This window comes from Alosa sapidissima, chromosome 4, assembly GCF_018492685.1.
Source record: "Alosa sapidissima isolate fAloSap1 chromosome 4, fAloSap1.pri, whole genome shotgun sequence".
Taxonomy (NCBI): Eukaryota; Metazoa; Chordata; class Actinopteri; order Clupeiformes; family Clupeidae; genus Alosa; species Alosa sapidissima.
Genome location: NC_055960.1, coordinates 17,263,156 through 17,278,986, shown reverse-complemented (window position 1 = coordinate 17,278,986; position 15,831 = coordinate 17,263,156). Strand labels below are relative to the sequence as shown.

At 42.7% G+C, this 15,831-nt stretch overlaps 1 protein-coding gene across 2 annotated transcripts; it reads left to right on the top strand.

Annotated features, from left to right (window-relative positions):
- The first annotated feature begins 1,258 nt into the window (after positions 1–1,258).
- phtf1 (putative homeodomain transcription factor 1) lies at positions 1,259–15,718 on the top strand. Of its 2 annotated transcripts, none has more exons than XM_042088197.1 (17): positions 1,259–1,645; positions 2,064–2,177; positions 2,288–2,344; positions 2,449–2,518; positions 2,646–2,804; positions 3,589–3,769; positions 4,142–4,259; positions 4,848–5,054; positions 7,039–7,278; positions 7,943–8,071; positions 8,691–8,960; positions 10,915–11,046; positions 11,295–11,381; positions 11,892–12,047; positions 12,503–12,598; positions 13,431–13,556; positions 14,970–15,718. In XM_042088197.1, the coding sequence occupies exons 2-17, from the start codon at positions 2,148–2,150 to the stop codon at positions 14,988–14,990; spliced, it is 2,079 nt and encodes a 692-aa protein (XP_041944131.1). In that variant the 5' UTR covers positions 1,259–1,645; positions 2,064–2,147; the 3' UTR covers positions 14,991–15,718. The 2 variants fall into 2 exon arrangements, with proteins under 2 accessions (XP_041944131.1, XP_041944130.1); XM_042088196.1 differs by having other exon boundaries at positions 7,039–7,305.
- The last annotated feature ends 113 nt before the right edge of the window (positions 15,719–15,831 follow it).

Genomic DNA, 15,831 nt, shown 5'->3' with positions numbered 1-15,831 from the left:
AAGAAACCCCACCTGAGGACACCCTGGCTGATGTCCGAGGGACTGTGAAGCAGGTCACCAGCCTCAGATTACTTGACATCCATGCCACCATCGATCGTCTCCAGTCACACCGCAGCACTTCCACCCTGATCAGAGCTAGGCACCATATCAGCACTGACAAGTCTGAAAAAAGCACAACCAAATAGATTACTACTAAACTCCAGGCAATAAACCAATGCTGGTATGTATGATTATAACAGCATTAGGCTGCACAGCTGCAGCTCAAAGGTCGTTATGTGACACACACAATAATGGTATGACAGGTTGCTGTCTATGCAATTTCCTTGAGGTTAAAGTTTGGTTTTCAGAAAGAGACTTCAAAGTTCTATCACAGTACCCTACATGGATCCAACATATTACCCAACACATATTAACATTTTAGCAGACATGACTGCCTGCAGCCTACCACCTCTAGGCCTCCATTAAGGTATTTCTTTACAATTATTTTCTTTACATTGTTGGCTTAGGCAGAGTGAATATGGGTGTAAAAATGATACATGATCCTGCTGTTTAGTGTTTTTTAGTGGGGCTTAGTGCACATATTCAACAATACCATTACCTGGTGGATAAAAGCACCACATTTTAGGACTTTTTTAGGACTTTCTATGATTTTAGCCTGGGAGCCCAAGAGAGATTTTGAAAACTTCCACACATAGCACAAAAAAATTAAAAACTGGGCTAACACGCTCAACACCTTTTTTCACAACTGGGTGCTAGCCTAAATCCTCCTGAGCGTCAAAATAAACATTAGCAATTTCACCTTTGACCCCCGAAGTGTTACCAAACTTTGTAGGCTATAATATGTTAACATAAAACAAATACTTTTTAACCTGACTTTATCCAATATCCATCTGTTTCTAGAATTGCATGTAAATTACTGCATTTTTACACAGATAATGCCTAATTTGCATATTCAAACATAAGATTTCAGAAAATGTGTAGGCTAATATCGAAAACCGGGCAAGTTTCATGGTGATATCTATTAGCTAAAATGTTTAGGCTACTCTATTCACCTGTGTCAGATCAAAAGTATTTTGTGCTCTATGAGGACATTTTCAAATTATTCAGTAGGTCCTAAAGAAGCCTCATGTAAAATGTGTTGCTTTTATCCACTCGGTAACAATTTCACTATGCCATTTCACTATTTATAGGTCAGTGGTCCATATAATAGTTGTGAACACGCCCACCTTGTCTCAAAAGCGGAAAAAGGAAGTGCTGCAACTAATTGTTGATATACTGAAACAGGAGCATCGTTGACAGCCGTACGATAGAAATTGCTCCTGAAGTTGTTTTACGATTGTTTTCGGTAGTCTCTAGTCTGGCAACATATGCCTGTAACATTAAATTAGTAAGATATAGCCGTAAGTTAGTTCACGTACGTCGCGAACCAGTTTGCAAATGCAAATTAGCTTACAATTCCAGCGTTTACTTATTTGAATAGCAACCAAGCTAACTAACGCTAGCTACCGATTGCTAACTACAAGGAACCTGACTAGACTTGACTTGAAGTGGCGGGCAGCAATCAAACTTCCTCTGTCATAGCTAGCATAAACACTGGCTGCTGAGTGTATGTAACTTATTCTGTCCAAGTATGGGCTGACAAGAGGTGAGTGACATTAGCTGAAGCAAGTTGGTTAGCCAGGCTTTGTGAACAGTGCGTCTGTTTAAGTTATATGTTACAATGACATTTGTAAATGGCATCACAAAACTGCCACATGAGAACAAACGAGAGAAAAGGAGAAGACAAATGAACCGAGACTTTCCTGTGATTTAGGTCATGTGTTGTGACACATTTTGTAGCCCATTTTGTTATCTGAAACCAAGAATCCTTTCAAATAAGCCTTTTTTTTTCAACTATCATCATTTGTTTTATTTTATTTAGACCCTGGTTGCAGTTTTCCCTTGATTCATCATGCTAATGGTAGCCTATATAGTGTTATGATCTGTTCACCTTACAGCAAATTGCTGTGTCTGCTTTTTCTCCATGCATTTCTGTGCCACCTCCTCCTCTCTGTTTTGTGAAGACTTGTGTCGCAGTCAGATACCTTCTGCTGTGGTGTCTGTGAAATGACCTGACTGCAAACCCTCGGCCACATCAGATTACAAGAATGGCAAGGATAGCGTGGTATCAGGAGAAGGTGATGTATCAGGAGACTGTGCTTGCACTGTGAATTAATGGTGTTGTTCTTGTCTTGCATGGTCAGTTAATTTGCTGTAGGTTAATTTGCTGCTCTGTTTCCTGATGCAGATCGGTGCCTATGACCAACAAATATGGGAGAAATCTCTGGAACAAGCTGAACTCAAGGTGAGTCATGTGTGGTTGGAGAGATGTTAGCGAGTTGAATTTGAATGAAACACAGATCTTTATTTCACCTATAGAAGGAGGAACTAATTTCAACTTATTAACAGGATATTCACAGCAAACCGAAGAAAACAGGACATATCAAGCCCGATCTCATTGATGTCGATCTCGTGAGAGGTAAGTGGCTGTATTCCAGCACCTCTGTGGCCAACATAGACTCAGCAGCTTCCCATAACGAGTCACCACAGAGCAAGATGGCATCATGTGCTTGTTGTGAGCTGAGAACGGTCTCGTGCCCCCCCAGGCTCCACGTTCAGTAAGGCCAAGCCGGAGAGTCCTTGGACGGCCCTGACTCGGAAGGGCCTTGTGAGGGTTCTGCTCTTCCCGTTCTTCTTCCAGTGGTGGATCCAGGTCACCTCCAAATGCATCTCCACATGGATCCTCATCTTGTACCTCCTGCAAGGTCAGTGCCTCTGCTGGGCTTCGCTTGTGTGTTAGAGGGCTTACAGTAGGTATGTTTTGTGATCAGAGGGATCTGATACACAAAAATATAATCTTTTTTGTTTATCTGGACAATTCTGGGTGATTCATAGTGACATTTCTGTTTTTGATGACTGTTTGTGTCTACTGTGAATTTTTATTTGTGGAAATTAGTCAGTGATTGGTGCAGGCCAATCAAAACAAGTTTGATTGAGCAACACTTCCAACTTGTGCTATGATCTGATCCAGCTATGCCATGGGTCATTAGAGCCATAGTACTAAACAGAGAGAAATAGAATTCAAAATAAGGGCATTTCATCTATCATGAGATTTTGCTGCTAATTTCATCATTCAATGAACATTTACTTAGTCTGACTGGGAGTGTTTTACTGAAATGGTAAAAGTCCTGTTTATGCACTTGCTTTGTTTATGGCTGTGCAACATAAGCCTACTTGTTGTAGCAATGTGTATGATACTGCAGTTGGCACAGCTAGGCTATATTTAGATACTCTACTGCCTCCTACATTATGCATGCCAGTAGAGCTTGATAGGCCAATTCTGGATGCAGGGAATATATTCAGAAATAAATTGAATTGTCCAATATGACAGAATCAGTATCGTAAGACTCATAGCATATGCAAATGTAATCTTATTGAACAGTTTTTAAATTTTTTTTTTTTTTTTAAATTACGGTAAGGAAAAAGCTTGTTTGGCTAAACTCAGTTCGGTGTGTGTGTCTTCTGCCCCTGTGCTGGCCCTCCCTGCAGTGGCAGCTGCGGTGTTGTACTTGCAGGTGCCGGTGGCCAGTGCCAGTGAGGTGGTGGGGCCCGTGTGTTTGATGCTGCTGCTGGGCACGGTGCACTGCCAGATCGTGTCCACCGAGTCCTGCCGCAGCCTGCAGCCCAGCCCGCCCCCCAGCAGAGCCTCCAGCCCCGTCAGGAGGAAGAGGTAGGACTCATTACCACCAGCTAGCATTCAGCTTTACTGAAGTACAGTTTGATTCACTTCAGTCTGCTTTAGTTCAGTTTGACTCCGTTCATTGTGATTCAGGTATGTTTGATGTGATTCAGTTTTGATTTAGGTTTGAGTCAACTCCCCACAGGGCAGATTTACCTCCTTACTTGACAGGCAATGTTGAAATGAATGTAAACTTAAAGTGGTGCAGTTCAGTGACAGTTTGACAGTTTCAGTTAACATAACAGTACATAAATTGTGGCCTAAGTTGGCAGGTTTCTGACATTAACTCGATTAGTACAGAACTATTGGTATTACAGATCTCTGCTCTCAGCACAATGTTGATTGATTCTTGATGTTCTGCAGACAGAGGAAGAGCAAGGCACCAAAGAAAGCCGAGGACCATGGGAATGGTGCAGACTCCAGACAGATGTCCAGGCAGCTGGAGGAGAAACCGAGACTCTTGAAGAATGAGAAGAGACGGGTAGGCCTGCCCGCCTGCTGATCTATTGGACTTTGCCACTAGCTTTTCATTTCATCATGCCAGATTGATGGATGGTGTATTTGTGATGAAGTCGTTGATGTAAACATTTGTTAAACTACAAGCTGTACTGTATCTGCAGTGGTTTAAAACATGGGTAACTAGGAAGTGTATTATCTGCTGGAACACTTCAGTGTGCTGTGATGCGCCGTTACAAAATGTTCTGCCAAAAGCTCACAATTAATAGAGTTGGCCCGGAGTGTTGATACTAGCAGGGAGGTATTTTGTTTGAACTTGTCCATTTTATCTTGGGTCTCATTTCTGCTTGCACAATGTTATCATTGTGAAATAACCGGTTGAGTTGGCACAGACCCGTTACTAAATGTTCTCCCTTGTACTGATAACATTTACTCAGTCTAGTTTATCCAATTTTTTATCCAATTAAGTTTAGTTTTTTCCAATTTTCTTCAAAGACGCCTGTTTTAGCCTTCTCTGTTTACAAACAGAGCCTGTGCATGTAAATGTTGTGTTTGCATACAGAGATGGCTCCGCTCCCTCTGATGTGCTTGTTGTTTTGCGGTGACGTGACAGAGCCCTCTGAGGAAGTCCAAGTACGGGCCCTCGGAGGAGATCTCCAGTGACGAGGAGGAGAAGGAGGGCTGCGAGGTGGCCGCACACTTCCACCAGCCTGCCAGAGACCGGCCCGCCACAGCGCTGGGACCCAAGCCGGCCTCCATACTCAGGAAGAGGATCAGGAGCCCGGCGAAGAGCCCCTCGCCCCCTCGGCTCCAGCCTCAGGTGAGGGTTCTACTGTGTCTCTTGGGGGTGACCTTTGCCTGGCTGTAAATTGCCTATATCTCTCTGTGGTGCCAGTTATGACGGAGGTTTGAAGTGCTTTCTCACTTGAGAGGTAGAGCAGAATGTGAGTGCAGTAGAGGAGAATGTGAGAGCTGTGCAAAAGTGAGGGGGACACTATGCATAGAGCTCACATTCTGATAAAAATGTGTGCTTTCCGTGTACTGTGTCAGTGCCCATATTCAGCACTGGAAGATATTACTGTCATTCAGTAAATAAGGAATATCAGAGAGATGGTTTCCTCAAATATCTTGTTACATTGAAAGTAAATTAGTGTGAATGGCCTTAGGGCATCCTGTTCATGAAATTGAATTGCTGTTATGAGGGGACATGGTACTCGTCTTTTACACTGAGTAATATCCCGCCTTTTTGTGCACCTTTATGAGGAAACCATGTGGAACGCTGGACGTTTTTAGACACGCCGAGCGGAATGGCGGGTCGACGTTTTCTGCCAATTTTACCACCAAAAGGGCTAGACATAAAGGCTAAACAATTCATTCCGGCACCAGTGTAAATGCATCAAGGCAGAATGGGGGAATCTGTGTGGGCGTTTTGATGATGCTACATATGTACAACCCACCACAGGAGATTTAAAATCTAACTGATCAAAAGCAGCAATAGCAGAGGCAGCACATTACGACAATCTTTAAATCCACAAAGCTTCCAGTCATTTAACGCCTGCTAGAGTTGACTGGGTCGGAATGCAATAGGTTGCCATATAGGCTATCATAAAATCCAGCGATAAAACAAAGCATGAACTCCTTGAGCATCTGTCCTAGCAAGCTTTTACATTATCACACTACTGTTAGCCACATAACATCTAGAAGTTGGACATTAGCGAACATAGCTTAATGTCACTGTTTAACAAACAAACTAGCATGCTATGCAGCCAAACAAGCAAACACAGCGAAATGTAATCGTATAGTATAAGTATATATACTTTTTTGATCCCGTGAGGGAAATTTGGTCTCTGCATTTAACCCAATCGGTGAATTAGTGAAACGGGGAGCAGTGAGGGGTTAGGTGCCTTGCTCAAGGGCACTTCAGCCGCGGCCCACTGGTCGGGGCTCGAACCGGCAACCCTCCGGTTACAAGTCCAGAGTGCTAACCAGTGGGCCACGGCTGCCCCATGACAATGAACTCTTACCTTTATGGTCTACAAGTTATCCACGGTTATCCATTGTTAGTCCAGTGTTATTTCCGTCATGCATTCTTCTCGGTATGAGCTAGTTAGAGATGGAGATAGCCTGGCCATATTCTATCATCACACAGGTGTGACTAAATTCAATGTTGTAGCCTATGAACCTGGCAAAGCAAACCTTGCAATAACAGGCTTTACCCTTACAAACTGTCATAGTATAATACGCAGGTTTTGGCATCCATAAGAAAGAAATTTGTAGATGAATGGCCAACATAACTTAACTGTAGCCTACATCTGACTAATCTTCGGAGAATAGCAACGTTACTCTCCTTCACTAACGTGACCCACAACTTTATTTTCATACATTCATTTGATTCATTTGAACAGGCTAGCCTACATGTGCGATTAAGCACATTGAAAAGACTTTCTGTTTATTGTATCACATTTTATTTTCAGTTGTCAAAAGTTATGGGGGTGAAATTAATGATGGCAAAATCCCCAGCTATGTATGTCAAAGCTATATGTGTTGTGAAAATCATGTTCCCATTTCCCATGTGTTAGGCTACTCCTCACGCCCAATGTTGCACGTCACGCTTCATTTTGCTATTTGGTCCTGACTCCTCCTCAATGTGCCGGCTTGTTTGTAAACACTCGTGGTATGAAGTGCCAAGCCGGCAATGACTCACCTCGTTTTTAGACACACGATGTGGCATAAAGACGTCTCCTCTTCCTGTGAATGTTGTGCAGTCTCTATCTAAAAACGGCTATTGTCTCTTTCTTGAGCAGGATGAAGGCAAGACTGTTACCATGGTTACGGGTGTGAAGCCACGAGACGTGGAGCATCTCATCACCTCAGTGGGCTCGCAGGCGGCGTCAGACACGGACGACATGCTGTGGGAGGAGCTTCTGCAGGGCCCTGACTCCGCCTCTTCAGGAAGTAGTGACAGCGAGGAGGATGGGCGCCACGCCCACAGCCACCTGCCTCCGGCCAATGGGCTCAGCAGCGACGAGGAGACCTTCCCACAGGTGACCGCTACGACCTCCAATGTGGAGGTGTGTAGAATTTTGAGGTACCCAATGTGTTTTTGTACAGGCTCATGAAATGACCTATAAAGGTATTTTCAAATGCATCTATTGACACAACTTTTTAATTGAAAACAGTTTTGGATAGTCAGAGATTAACAACTTTTTTTAAAGCTGTTAGTAGGGTACCATTCTCAGTTTTACGTGACTCCTTCTAGATGAGCTTGCCACAATAGTTTACTACCTATGGTTGTTAGGATATGATGCAATTCTTAGATTTAGCAACAAAATATAATTTCTAGAGATAAATCTGAGGAGTGAGGACTCTCAACTTTTCCTTGTCGAACACAACAGCTGTTGATAATGTGTGAGACTGATCATAATCAGTAACCACAAGTGTGTCTTGTCATTTTGATTTGACTTTTGGCATGCCTTAGCTCCAAAAAAGGTTGAGCACCTCTGAACTAACTAAAACAAAGCGAAAAGATGAAATAATGCGTTAGTTAGAGAGTAAGACTCTTATAAAGGCTGTATTTGTGCCCTGTAAACATGAGACTAAATTGGAATAGAGGGGAAAAGAAGATGACATTCTGTCTGCCCTCCAGGTGTCGAATTTGTCCAGTGTAGATCATTCCCACACTGCTCATACTCGTCTGGTCTCCCTCAGACTCATCTGTCATGGCTGCAGGCGTGCCACCCATCCAAAGACCGCGTGAGCGCCATCTTCTGGGAGCAGGGAGAGTGCAAAAAGGCCGAAATGTCCGTGCTGGAGATCAGTGGCATCATCCTCACACGGGTACGTCCGCTGGTCCCCCTCCCCCCGGATGGACGACCACGTCAAACACACTTACACTAACGTCAGTGTCAGGGCTGTGTTTTAGCCGTATATATTTTCACAATGTCCTTTATCTTGTCTGTCATTTTGTGAGGTACGCGTTGCAATAACTGTAAGCATTCAATTAAATGGATTTGACTGTGTTTACATTTCGTAGATTATAGCATGTTCTATCTCTTAGTAATAACATCACTATGCACTTTTAGATAGCATATTCATCTACAACTTTTTGTGCTGAGTAATAAAGCTGACTGTGATCGAGGTGTGTGTGTGTGTGTGTGTGTGTGTGTGTGTGTGTGTGTTTGTTCCCAGAATTTTGTCAGAAAAGATTTACTAGGGAATTTTTCTCCAGATATACAGTTCCCCTCAGAAGTGTAGCTGTCAGTATGAATGGCTGAAATGGTTTGATGGCATTAAATGTTTCATATGACCGTTGAAAATCATGTAATATGTAATGTATTGTTGACATCGATGTAGCTGATAAAGTGTTAAAGTGTATCTTACCTGTGTGTGTGTATGTGTGTGCATGCCTTTGTGTGTGTGTGTGTGTGTGTGTGTGTGTGCGTGTGTGCGCGCCCAGGTGAAGGTGGTGGAGCAGGGCATGGGCTACCTGGTGCTGGGTGGGCTGGTAACGGCCACGTTGGCGCTGCTGCCCTTCTGCTTCCGTGTGACCCAGCGTCTACAGGTGGCGCGGCTGGGCTCGATGGACGCTGCCGAGCTGCTGGCCACTGCCCTGGGGCCACCTAGCGCCCGCGCATACGCCTTCTTCCTCATCAGCACGTTGGAGCGAGTCTGCCTCACTGGCTTCTTCTTCTTCATGACCTGTGTTGCTGAGAGGACCTACAAACAGGTGGGGGAGAGGGGTTACATATGGACACGCACGCACGCACATACACACTGGAGCGCGTCTGCCTCACTGGCCTCCTCTTCTTCAAGACCTATGTTGCTAGTAGCTACAAACAGGTAGGGGGAGGCGGGGGTGGGGGGGGGGGGGGGGGGGGCTCACACCTGGGCCTATACGTATATACACACCAGGGCTTAAATTTCACTGCGGGATTGCGGGTATTGCGCATAATTTGTTCAAGTCCCGCAACTCTAGCCATCATAATGCGAGAAATTCCCGCATACACTTTTACAGCCTGTCTGATGACGTTAATATAGCCAATCATTAAGTGGCGTGAATGCGGTGCTATTGACCGGACTGATCAACTACCGAGTTGAATTGAACATAGCCTCATGCAGACGCACACACACACGGAGAGAGAGAGAGAGAGAACCACTTTGCGCTTACGCAAATAGGCTACGCTACCATGGCAAACTTTTACATCTGGAAAGAGCTCCTTGGTAACTATCCTGCTAGCTCAGGTCACGTCAACACTTGATCCCAGAAAGATTGTCTTTGACATGTTAGTTTTTTGAACATTTATTGTATCTAATGACATACAGTAGAAAACATAATGATTTGCATACACATACCGCACTATGCACAACTTTTATTCACTAGCGACTATAGCCTAAAACCGTCAGGTTGAAGGGGGGCTAATTACTCCATAGAATTACTCTCACGTATTTTCTTAAAGTGACAGGCACTCAATTACACCTACTCATCAGCAATGTGCACTCAATTGGACCTACACACCACATTAAAGATATGCCTAAGTGTTATAGGTTAAACGTCAATATGAGGCATTCAAATTACTAAATATGTTTAGCTACTAGTAATTACTAGTAAAATGCTATACTTTAAAAAAAAATGCATTATTAAATAAATACACTCTATATGAATTCAAAAATATATGATAGAAACATATCACATAAGCTATCATTTTCAGTGTGTGTTTGTGTGTGTGGAGAGAGTCAAGCAGAATCTAGGATGTCCACTATTGTGAATGATCCCACTACAGTATATATTACTGATGACGTCAGGGTGGTGGGGGCCCCAAAATCAAACACTTTTTTAAAAAAAGTATCGAAGTATTGAAATCGCAATTCTTGACTTGGTATCAGAATCGACCCCCCCCTCCCCCCCAAATTGTGTAAATCCCCCCTACATGAATAACCTAAGGGGGGAATTCCCCCCCATTTTGAAAAATGAATTTTAAGCCCTGCACACACACACACACGCACAAGCACACACATGCATGTACGCTGGAGCGCGTCTACTTCACCGCCTCTTCTTCATGACCTGCATCTCCAAGAGGACCTACAAACACACTGAGGGGAAGGGGTCACATATGGTCACGTATGCTTATATACACACACACTGACACACACACATACACACTGACTGAAGTGTGTCTGCCTCACTGGCCTCACACACACGCTTATGCGCACACACACTCACACTCACACACTGAGCCCCTTTACACAGAGGTAAGGTGAGGGTGGGGGTGAAGGTATTATGTGAAGATTAGTTAGGTCATCCCAGGAAATGGGTGAAAGGCAGCATGTGTCTACAGAAAGGCTGGAGCACGCATGCACATGCAAGGTTAAGTGTCAGTGAGGTCAGAGGACTTATAAAGAGGTGGGATAAAAGAGGAATATGCTCAGAGGGAAGGGCAGATATTTACAGATATGGGAAAAAGACGTAGACTAAAGCACTGTGCAAACTGGCAAGATGACCTTTTAAAACGATAGGTGAATGGCATTTTACACAAACATCATTAATTACCGGTAAGCATCAGTTATTGAGACCTCAAATTTTAGATGCTTTTCTAGTAATAGAAATTATTTGATTCTCTGACTCATTCTTTTGGGCTTCTAGTGTCAATTTGTCCTGATTATTGGACTTGTGTGCTCCACAGAGACTTCTCTTTGCTAAGCTCTTCAGCCACTTGACATCAGCGCGCAAGGCCAAGAAGTCTGAGATCCCCCATTTCAGATTGAAGAAGGTGCAGAACATCAAGATGTGGCTGTCATTACGCTCATTCCTAAAGGTAAAGGCTGAAAGTGTGTGTGTGTGTGTGTGTGTGTGTGTGTGTGCATTGTTAAGTATTAGTAGTGTGTGTGTGTGTGTGTACTTGTCATGGTGTTTGCGGAAATGTTAGTCCATTTATTGTGTGTGTGTACATTGTTAATTATTAGTACTGTGTTTGGGTGGATTTGTAGTTTGTGTGTGTGTCTGTGTGTGTCGTTGGTTGGTTTTGTCTCACTCCCACCCTGACTTGTGGTCCATCCGTCACAGAGGCGAGGACCCCAGCGTTCGGTGGACGTCATTGTGTCCTCCATCTTCTTCCTTGCTCTGTCCATTGCCTTCATCTGTTGTGCTCAGGTCAGCCATGTCCCACGCATTAGAACAGACACCCAAGGCCTCGGGATTCTCTGCCATTGTCACTGAGTTCCACTACTCATTGTTTGCTACCCTAACAAGCAATCTACAATCACTCCATTTTACATGTTAGGAAATTAGAAAGACACACCCCTGGTTTGCTCCAAGAATGTTACAGCTTAGACTTTATTATGCTCCTGTTGTAGTTTTTAAAAACTTCTTGTAGACCGTACGTACATATTTTTTAAAAGCTGATGCTGAACCAGAACAAAATAGAATACTGTAAACCAGAGACGTTCTACCCTTAGGAAATGTAGCTGCTTAATTTCAATATAATTCTTCAAGCAAGGTACTTAGTGGTATGCAAAACGGACTATCTGAATGCAATTGATGTATGTAAACATTGAAAAATACAACCTGTTGAAGTATGCATCTCCAGACTTTTAGTTAGCAGCTGTGTGTGGCCCTTTCATGTGTGTGTGTGTGTGTGTGTGTGTGTGTGTGCGCGCGCAGCTTCTTCATAGCCACCACACATTCCTGGACTCGGAGACCAACTGGGAGCTACTGATATGGGGCTCATCTCTCATCTTCTTCCTGCTGCGCCTGGCATCGCTGGGCGCAGAGACCAACCGCAAGTACAGCAACGCATCGGTGCTGCTCACTGAACAGGCAAGAACACACACACACACACTGACACTGACACTGACACAAACATAAAATCCACAGATTTGCTTGCTGTGTAAACACAATCCCACGTAGGTAAACAAAAAAAACCCCATATAAACAAACACTGACATATTTTTAGACATCCAGAAACACACCTGTCCTCAAACACATCCTCAGTTGTTCAATCAGAGTCCATGGGCCCAAATTTAAATGCAATGCAAATTCTAAAGGCTAGCTTGCTTAGTAACTATGCAAAATCTATGTACAAATTGAATACCATGGGAAAGATCCTAAGCACAAATATTGGTGCTTGATCCTGTTGGTTCATGCCTGAGAACCTTGCTCGTAGACATTGCCTAGCACTTGAATTGGGGCCCCACGTGTTTTATCAGCCACATGTTACAGCATAGTGATTTGTCTTTTTACTCACACTCTCTTGATTTCATTATTACCCACAGATAAATTTGTATCTTAGGATGGAGAAGAAGCCAAACAAGAAAGAAGAGCTGAACATTGTTAATAATGTTCTGAAGCTGGCCACAAAGCTTATGAAAGTAAGTTCATAGCTAAATGTTAGTGTACACTACATGTTCAAATGTTTAGGATCACAAATGCCATTTGCAGAATGGAGAATTATTTGACAAAAGCAAAGTTTGAAGGACACATTGTTTTAGTGCATTGTTTTTATTTCTAACCTGGTCAGTGACGTTGTTTCCTGTGCATATTGCTACATTTCCCATTCAAGCACATTTTATGGAAAGAAAGACAATTTGTGACCCCAACTTTTGAACAGCAGTACGTTTTTTTCTCTGTAATGTTCTTGTGCAATACAGTCATTTCCTGTGTGTTAGCTGTATTGTGTATGAACTGCAGGACAGTGTTTTATACAAGTTAAAAAAACAAAACTGTATTAATACCATATTAACTGCCCCCGTGTATTAACCTCATAGCTGAAGAAATTTTGCAAAATCAATGTATAAACTGTGGCTAATAGTTGGGAAAGTACAATACTGCTAAGCTATTGATAGTGGGGCTATGCAGTTAATGTGTCAACTGGAGTTTTTTGGCAAGTCAGAGCAGTTCAGTGTTCACAGATAAAAAAAAAAATGTCCATGAACACCATACCTATTTTGAAATGGACGAGGCTTGGTTATGTTTGGTGCTGCTTTTCTGCATATGGCCTGGCCTATATACAGGGCATAATGAAATGTCAAGACTAGAACATACCTTGGCCTGGATAGAAACATACAGCCCAGTGTCAGAAATCTCAGGTCATGGGTACCAACAATTTCAGCCACAACTGTACACATGTATAATTGTGTTCTTTGTACTTAATGCAAGAGCTCCATATCAACACATGTTGGTTATGCCTTGATATCTTTACAGGAGCTGGACACTCCATTCCGGCTTCTGGGCCTGACGGTGAACCCTCTCATCTACAACATCACCCGCGTGGTCATTCTGTCAGCCATTTCTGCAGTGGTCAGTGACCTGCTGGGCTTCAACATCAGAGTGAGTCTTGTCACCTCGGAACACTCACTCTACCCTGTAGACACTTGCTTAGCCAACCTGCTGAGATCATAGTTTTCTTTGGCATTATATGTATATCACGTATGTTATATGAACCTAAAGTATGGGAATCTAGAAATGTCTGATCTCAGCCTTACATAACAATTAGTCATGTTTTTGAAATACAACAGAACAGCAACTGTAAATTTGCTCCTCTATCACCCCCTGGGTACTTACATTTTTTATGGTTTGTAAAGACAACTATTTCATCTTCTTTGAATGTAGAGCTTGGTCTGATACATTAGGTATACAACTTCAAATCTGTGTGCTATTGAAGTACTGGTGTATTTTGTTAGATTTAGGGTGCTTTATTTTGTAGGTACTTTTAGTTTGATAGGCTGTGAGAAGGCTTTGAAGTTAAAGATGGTCGCCTCTCACCTTTTGACCTTAAAATTAGAACAAAGAACAAGGAAGCTGTTGGATGTATTTGGCATACAGTTCTTTACAACTGGATGCATGGATTCCAGTTTCTTCCAGTAGCAGCAACTGGAATCCATGCATTTCCACTGAATTATTTTTGGAATCTGATCCCTTATCATACCTGTTCATTCTTACTCGTTGCTCGACTTATCGTGACTAAATTCAAGATGGCTGCAAACGCTAAACTTTGTGAAGATACTGTCTGTATAAATCGTCTTGTAAGTAAACTACCAGTGCTTTTTCAAAGTTCTCAATGTCTCGTTTTAAATGTCAGGGCCCTCGGAAGTCTACCAATGAAGTGTGGAGATACATTGAGCCTCGTAAATGGGTGTAAAACGGTGATTTATTTGCATGGCTAGCCCGATGCCGAAGCACCACTATTGAAAAAGCTGTTGGTAGCATCGGCTAACTAGGGCCAGATTTTGGAGTGCAGGGGACAAGCCAAGATGGGCTATGAGAAATACGTTCACACTCGGTATCATGTTTCAATACACTTTAGGTCAATATCACACCGGAATTCTCCTTTAAGAGTGGCCCACTACTACAAGTGTATTGCAAAAATGATGTGATTGACCTGCCAGACTGGGTGTTAATTTAAACTAACATCTATCATAAAGGATGCACATATTTTGTACATCTTGCACAGCACGTCAGCTGCCATTGGTCTGCATGCGTGCTTTTTTTCCCCTCCTTTTTTTGGGTTCCAGAATTCAGTGGCAAGTTTTGACATGTTAAATACTGACAATATGCTGAAGAAAGACACTTTTTTTTGTGTCATAGATAGTCAGCTTATTGAGCAAACCACCAATCCAGTGCAGTGCTATGGTTTGTTACCTTGTTATAAAGAATAAATAAATAAATAAAATGAAATGAAATGGTGCTTTAAACCAGAGGAATAATGCACACACTAAGGCAACCATTCTTCTTTCTTTGCAGTTATGGAAGATAAAGCCCTGATGTGAAACCAAACCTTTGAGCATTTGGACCCTGAAGACTAAACAGCCTCAGGTTATGTACCTTCCGTCTGACCGATCTTCCGGTCAGCCCTCTTGGCGATCATGTGCAAATCTACTGACCAAAACCTCTTCATCGCTCTGCCTCTGTCGGAATGACCAGGAGGCTTTTTGAACTTTCCTATTCATTTATGCACACGTGAGGCATTAAATCAGACTTGCTCTCGTCTGACCTGTGGATCCTAACCCCTTAAACCCAACCCCTGTGCGATTAGTTCACCAGGCTTCTGCAATTCCACACAGAAACAAAAAAGAGAGGAAAAAGCCTGGCTTTCCTCATAACCACTTAAGTGCCTTCTAAACTTTGAGAGAGAATATTCTGTCTGTTGCTCTTTATGGATGGGTGGTTGTGTGATGTGATGTGAATGACACTTATGGTAGAATGGACTGGGAGTGACCAATTAGATTATTTGTAAAAGCTTTTTTATAATATATGAGGTAATGAATATTTCTCAGAAAATATTGTACATTTCATATCAGTCCTTTCATTTCTGCAGAGGACTGCAAATTATGCCACTAAATGTGAGTACATGAAATCTTAGTGAAATCTTTAAAGAACATTTTTCTTTTCTCCATACTAAAAAAAACCTTACTGGACTTAGAGGTGAAAGTGCTGAGATCAACCATACCCTTGTTACTGCATACTACAATAAAGGCTATTTGGATACAATGGAAATGTTTATATTTGATTTACTGGTGGAAATAAGTTTTACTTTATTTTCATTTTGTTAGAGATTTATTATGTTGAGGGGGGGAAATAGTCCCCCTGTACTACCGGACATACG